We start from the raw sequence: 6918 nt of genomic DNA on the forward strand, positions 1-6918 counted from the left end.
GCCGCGTGGCCCAGATTGCCCATAAGGTCACAATCATTCGAGTGTACTCCTTCTACTGCATCGTTTCATTCATGGCGAAGAGCCATCCTCTGGCATCCGTGCTCTGGTTAGTGCACATGTGCTCAACTATATCCTCGCTACTTTTTTTTGAGAAACATATCCTCGCTACATAGTGTTTTTTTATAGTGTGTGGTTTTAGCAAATAATCATAAGTAGACATGGTGGCACGCGCAGTCGGTATCAAGCCCGTCCGTTTCCACATGATTCGTGCCATCCTAATACGACTGGTATGTATACTGAGATGCATGCAAATGGTATAGCAGGAGTATTACCTACGCCCTGGCTAGCAGATGGCCCACAAGTCAACGTCATGCATTCAAACGAGCAACGCATTTAGTATAAGTCAATTAAGCCCGGCCTGCACCACCCAAGAACCCCCCTGAAGCTGAAGCCCATCAAGTCAGCCAGGAAGTAATTAATGTCAACATTTCAGGGCTTTTTGTCTTTGACATCACCCAACGGATACACTTTGGCTTAGTTTGACAGGTGAGCCTGATTTTGATTGTAACGAACTTATTCTTTTAAAATGAGAGAAACATGTTTCTTGACAAGGAGTTGAAGTTTATTCTAGTAAAAATTAGTTTTATAGAAGAGCGAATTTTTTAGAAGACTGCACCGGTACCGATATCTAGCGAATGTTTCAATCTTCCTTTCTAAACAAGTGAATTATAAAAGAGTGAAATGTGTTGTTTTAAACGGGTGAATCGCTATTTGTTTTTAGAATGATTTTTTTGAATTGATTTAAATGAGTGTAATATGTTTTGTGAATCAAGTGAAATCATTTTTTGAAAATAATTGAAATTCTTAGTTTGAAATGACCGGAATCTGTTTTTTAAAGGAGTTGAATGAACGATTGAAATATGTCGTTCTAAGAGGATGAAATCATTCTTTTTGAAAATGATTGACATTATTTATTTGAATGAAGTGAAATGAGTGGAATCGGTTTTTTGAAATGAGTGGATGGAGTATGTTGTTTTAAACGAGCAGAAACATTTTTTTAATGATTGAATATATCTGTTTGAATAGAGTGAAATGGGTGGAATCTTTTTTTGTTGTTGAAAGGAATGAAATAAACGAGTGAAGTAAGTTGTTCTAAATAAATTATTGAAAACATTTGTTTGAATTGAGTGAAACGAGTGGAATATTTTTTTTGAAAGGAGTGAAATAAACGAGTGAAGTGTGTCGTTCTAAACTAATGAATTTTTTTACTTTTGTAAATGATTGAAATTATTTGTTTAAATTAAGTGGAATGAGTGGAATCTGTGTTTTGAAACAAGTGGAGTATGTTATCTTAAAGGAGTGCAATCATTATTTCTGAAAATTAGGTTAGGGGCCGTTTTCAGTGCTTGTTGTTCGCTCGTAATGCATCGCTGCTCTCATTTTCCTGCACGCATCGGGCAAAGAAGGACATGTGAGACTAAGCTGACAAATTCTAACACATGGTACAAAGTGGCCAGCTTGGTAAGCTACCGACAACAAATTGCATTCAAAAAAATAATTCTAACACATGGCATAATCAAATCATCCCTTTTAACTCCTCCAACTATATCATCAAGGGATACATATCTGTTATCCACCCTCTGATGTTTAACCTCAACTGAGTCAACCAGACCTTTTCCTGGAATAGCCTCCACAGAATCCAACAGATTTGCAAATTTGTCGGTTTGGTCATCTTCGGTTACCTCTCGCACGATGTCAGGCCTCGCTGAATGGCTAACAATAATAGTCGAGGAAAACAAGCAACTCCCACGCCCCCTAGCACCCCGATCTAGAACTCTCTTCCAAAAATACAGACATGCTAAGGGACGAACATGATGGATATAAGTCAGCGCGTTTGTGCTTATACTACCCAAGAAGAAAAAAGCAGGATCAAGCTCAGTGTCAATACGCTAACCTGTGCTTCTCCGTTTCTGCTCTTCTTGTTCTTCTACTTATCCACATGACGCAGCTTGAAGAAGAGCTAGTACAGTGCACCACGTCCTGAGCAGTTATGACTGACCAACCCTGCAAGGGGCGCCCCTACCAGACACGCTAGTATTCATACGCAAATAAATGGAACATGACCCACTCCTGTGTGAGGTATATCGCTACGTATTCACCTCGGCCTGCTAATAACCCGCACCGTATCACCCTCAAAAAAAAAAAATAACCCGCACTGTATCGCACAGGGCTTATATTAAGTAGCAATAGCGACGCGCATGCGGACGCGCGAGATACCGGCATCGCGTGCCATCATGTCTCAAAAATTCACGTCCGTGGTTTTATTTTAAATTTTGGATCGGAGGGAGTAGCAGATTCAGCCCAACTAAGCCCAAAACGGAGCCCACATAATGCACCAACCAAAAAGGAGAAGGAAAAAAAAGATCCGAAACCCCTGACCTGCGCGCCTGTCCATCCCAGCATGGCCGCCGCCTCGTCCTCCTCCTGCGGCGGCGCCGGCTGCGGGGCCCGCTGCTCCTCCTCCACCTCGTCATCCGTAGAGGATGCTCCGGAGGGGATTCTGGGCCGTCTCTCCATATCCGGTGCCGCCGCCTCCTGCGGCAAGTGCGGCGGCGGCGCCGTCGTCGTGGTTGCCGGAGGCGTCGGTCTGTGCGGAGAGTGCTTGCGGGCCCAGCTGTTCGGGAAGTTCAAGCTCGCCGTCACAAGCAACGCCATGGTTCGGCCAACCGACTCCGTCCTCGTCGCCTTCTCCGGCGGCCCCGCCTCTAGGTTCACTTTCCCCACCTTTTCCTTGGTGATTCCTTACTGCTCAACGTTGCTTATTTTGCAAACTTATTGTTACGATCCCTTGAAATGAATTGCTGAGGCGTGTACTCTAGGGTTGCTCTGCAATTTATACATGAGATGCGGTCCAAGGCAATCGAAAGCTGGGACGCCAGCAATTCGGAAGCCCTACCGGTCTTCAATGTCGGGGTGGCGTTCGTTGACGAGAGTGTTTTGTTGTCGAAGCCCGAATGCGAAGTTGAGCAGGCAACTGAAGATATTAAGTCAATTGTGTCGAGTTTGTTGCCGGGAGATAACGCAATGCACATTGCCTCTCTTGATGACGTGTTCTCCCCGGAATCAAAAGACGGTGAAGGCAGGCTGAGGGAGCTAGTTGGAATGATTACTGATGATACTGGGAGGGAGGATCTTCTTCAGTGCTTGCGCATGCTTTCGTTGCAGAAGGTTCTTTTTTTTTAATCAGTGATTGCGCCTGCTTCCATTGCAAATTGTCATTTAATCTACATGATGTTGCGTGGTGCTTTCCATTCGGTGATTAAAGTCAGATTTACCGTTACATTTGATACGTTCTTCAGATTGCACTGGAAAATGGGTACACAAAGATCATGCTGGGATCATGTGCTTCTACAATAGCATGTCATGTGCTATCTGCAACAGTAAAGGTATATAGCGGATGTTAGAGCTTATGATTTGTTCGCCTGTCGATAGTTCAAGAGAACATGAGAAACTTAGAGGAATTGCTAATTATATCCAGGGCCAAGGTTATTCCTTACCAGCTGATATCCAATATGTTGATACACGGTGGGAAGTGCCTGTCGTTCTTCCACTTCGTGATTGCCTGGCCCAAGAGCTTAGCCTGCTCTGTGAATTTGATAGGTAAGATAAGCATTCACATTTTTCTTTTGTTGAATTGTATTCCTGATACCATTTATTCTAACTGGTTATGTGGTTAGTTTAAAGACACAGCAACTTCTTGATAGGCCTTGCAGTGGCATCAATGGCTTAGTCGCATCTTTTGTTGCACGACTAAGGGTAAGTAAGTTTGTTCCTTGCATGGCGCACTGGACTTACATATAATGTTGAGTTCACTGACACCAAACTGAGCTGAAGATCTAATTATATTCTTGTTCAGTTATTGCTTTCATTAATTGCTTGCAGCAAGCGCAAGTTGTAATCTTACAGGTCATTAATTTCCATTGACAGGAGGAGAATCCTTCTCGTGAGCATACTATTGTAAGAACTGCACAAAAACTTAAGCCATTCCCTTTTAACAAGTTCTCAGCAAATGGCTATCATGATTTCCTGCCGTCGCGGCTGCGTCCCAAGTTCCAGGATGTTGATAGCGATGAGTCTGCTTTCTCTGAGGTTCTCTGCCTGATATGTCGAAGTCCATTCAGTGAATCAGAACTCCAGAATGTTGAAAGCACAAGGCACACGTCTCAGAAGAAAATTGATCTGTATACTGCTTATTGCTGTCAAAGCTGTCATTTCCAGATTCTACCAGGAGGTAGAGACCTGTATGACCATTTCTTTTCACTACTACCAAGGTTCTGGACTGAGAGAGTAGATACTGCATCTGCCAGCCATAGCTCGCTAAGGTGAGGCTGATGTCTTTATCCCAATTAGCTGCTTCATTGTCTTTATAGCTATAGTGCATGTTATCAGTAGTTAAGCAAATCAAAACACTGAACCTTTGGATGTTACAACTTTTTTGTTAGGATAATGTTTAATTGAATGTGCCCACTTGTTTCTCTATGTGCAGTTACTCCATTGATTTGGCCGTGTATTATTTTCTTGTTCATTTTGATAGTGCCCTGATTCAGTGAGCTATTGATAACTTTTGTTCCAGAGATCAAATAGAAGACTATCTTCTTGAAGACGATGATGATGGGAACTGACACTTGTTCATTGAGTGAATCCCAAACTTACTGTAAGAAAGAATCTTTGACTGATGATTTAATTTTTTGCAGTCACAATTTACTCTGCATACTTTAACATCCGGTTACTGGTTTTATACTGACACATATGCTTGGATTGTTTTGTTTGTAGTGCCAGAAGCCTGCAGAGATTCCTTCCTAGTTGGGCCTCACAAATCATGACATAAACCAAACTTGCTTGGGATAACAGTGTTCGCATCTAGTAAGGCACTGGTTTATTCAGACTTCTGCCATATTCTTAGAATTACCCTCCATTATATTTTTTATTTAATTTTCTGGTGTACCTGTAAGTCCTCCCTCAAGTTAAAACATGTCTGAAACTTGTAGTGATAAAGGAAACCATCACTTGCCAGCAGTTTTGCACTGATCTCAAACAGCTGACTTTGGGTAGCTGCAGGCTCCCAACTTCCATGTGATTACAGTATTCTGATTGGTCTCACCTACTGTACCAACTATTTGCCTGCAAGATTGTAATCAGATGAATTTACAAAATGGGTTTACAACAACTATTGTGCTGTATAAACTTTTGTACTCGCTTGATTATAATCTATTACACTGTTGCATTTGTTTCTTTCATTTGTCACTCTTATGCATTCTGATAGGATACTCTCAGAATTAACTATTTACATTAAAATGTTGCATATTGGCTTAATAATTTTGTAGTAAAATTGAAGGAATACACAGTCTGTTACAAATTGAAAATGACGAACATGCATACACATCACCTATCGCAAACAATATTAGAAATTGCGGCAAACAAATGGCAAGGCCACTACAAAACAGTGGTCCCTCATGCACTATGATCTGTATAACTATCTTATCAGCATATGTCTACTACATTATCATGTTACTCCTACACATTTTCTTTCCCAGACAGTTAAGTCCTTCTCTACAGTTCTTTGACTGTCATTTTCTTTTGCGCTTAGGCGCATTGTCTCTTCTACTTACCAGTATACACACTACAAGTGTGTGTATTAGAATAGATTCTCTTTTCAGAAAAATTAGATAAATCTATCATGAAACAAAATAAGGTGCATCCCATGCTTGCATGCATGTGCATGTGCTCGGTCTTGGTGCTGCTGAACCCTTATTACCAGTCAAACATTGGGAAGCTATCTTATCATTAGGTTAAAACTTTGTAAAAGATTAACCTTTTGGGTTAGCCACTTTAACCTGATTGGGTTGGCATAAAGCCTGCCTGGTAATCCTAACCTACGTGCAAGGATTTATCCGGCTTTTCATCAGTGATGATGATGATGATGGCAAGACAAGTGCACACCTAAAGTTCCCAAGGGCCTACACGCCTTTCATTTTTATGGTTGCAGCAAGGCTTATGAATGTTGATTGATGCTGATGCCCTCTTGCTGTCTAATTTTCAAAATGTTTGCAGTGGTGGCAGGATGTTGACTGAGTCAGGAACCAGTGAAAATTTCCGCAAAGGACCGGAAGTTATGTTACTCCCTCCGATCCGGATCGGACATTGTATAGAGGCTGCGTCATTTAATTCGGATCGTAGAGAGTACATGATTTCATTCCAGTGAAGTGTGAGAGGATAATCGTATAGGTTTGATCTTACTTACCAAACGGCGTCATAGATCTTCCATGATTTGTTTTTCTCTACAGCTGTGTTTTTCCATGAATGAGGCAAATCTTTTGCCTTCATTTTCTGAAAAAATGCATAGCATTCAGGACCCGCAAACTGAACATTAGTTGGTAATAGTTCTGGTTGCCACTCAAAATGTTTTGGAACGCATGCTTTGAAATCTTTGTAGCGTGGGGTGGTGGCACGGCACAACATCTGTCCTGAGCCATCCAATCACTGTCCTTTGAGGCATTCTTGTCCATTGACAATGCGATGGTACTACCATGTGTACTAGAAACAGGAGAGGCTTTCTCCTTGGGTGATTCAGAAGCCATTGTTTGTTGTTTGGACAGCAAGGCCGACCCCTCAAATAGGCCTAAAATGAAAAAGGTAAATAGGGCTACCAAATGTATGTTTCGTTTCCTGCTTAGGTTCATATCATAAGCTCATACTACTAGAATAACATCCCCTGTGTTTTGGTGACTCGAAAAGCCTAAGCAGAGCTAATGCTACCACTAGCATGCCCCAGGTTTGGCACACTCTAGTAGAGCCTAGTTAGTGGACAAGATTTTCTCCCTAATGCACACACTTTTGCTTACTTCACTCTCACAAGCA

The 6918-nt window shown here is 41.8% G+C and overlaps 1 protein-coding gene across 1 annotated transcript; it reads left to right on the forward strand.

The window, feature by feature from the left end:
* The first annotated feature begins 2432 nt into the window (after positions 1-2432).
* LOC119307599 (cytoplasmic tRNA 2-thiolation protein 2-like) lies at positions 2433-5288 on the forward strand. The gene is made up of 8 exons (XM_037583674.1): positions 2433-2769; positions 2880-3228; positions 3360-3446; positions 3539-3660; positions 3738-3816; positions 3988-4382; positions 4634-4714; positions 4834-5288. The coding sequence occupies exons 1-7, from the start codon at positions 2462-2464 to the stop codon at positions 4680-4682; spliced, it is 1389 nt and encodes a 462-aa protein (XP_037439571.1). The 5' UTR covers positions 2433-2461; the 3' UTR covers positions 4683-4714; positions 4834-5288.
* Positions 5289-6918: the final 1630 nt, after the last annotated feature.

Source organism: Triticum dicoccoides, chromosome 5B (assembly GCF_002162155.2).
Source record: "Triticum dicoccoides isolate Atlit2015 ecotype Zavitan chromosome 5B, WEW_v2.0, whole genome shotgun sequence".
Classification (NCBI taxonomy): domain Eukaryota; kingdom Viridiplantae; phylum Streptophyta; class Magnoliopsida; order Poales; family Poaceae; genus Triticum; species Triticum dicoccoides.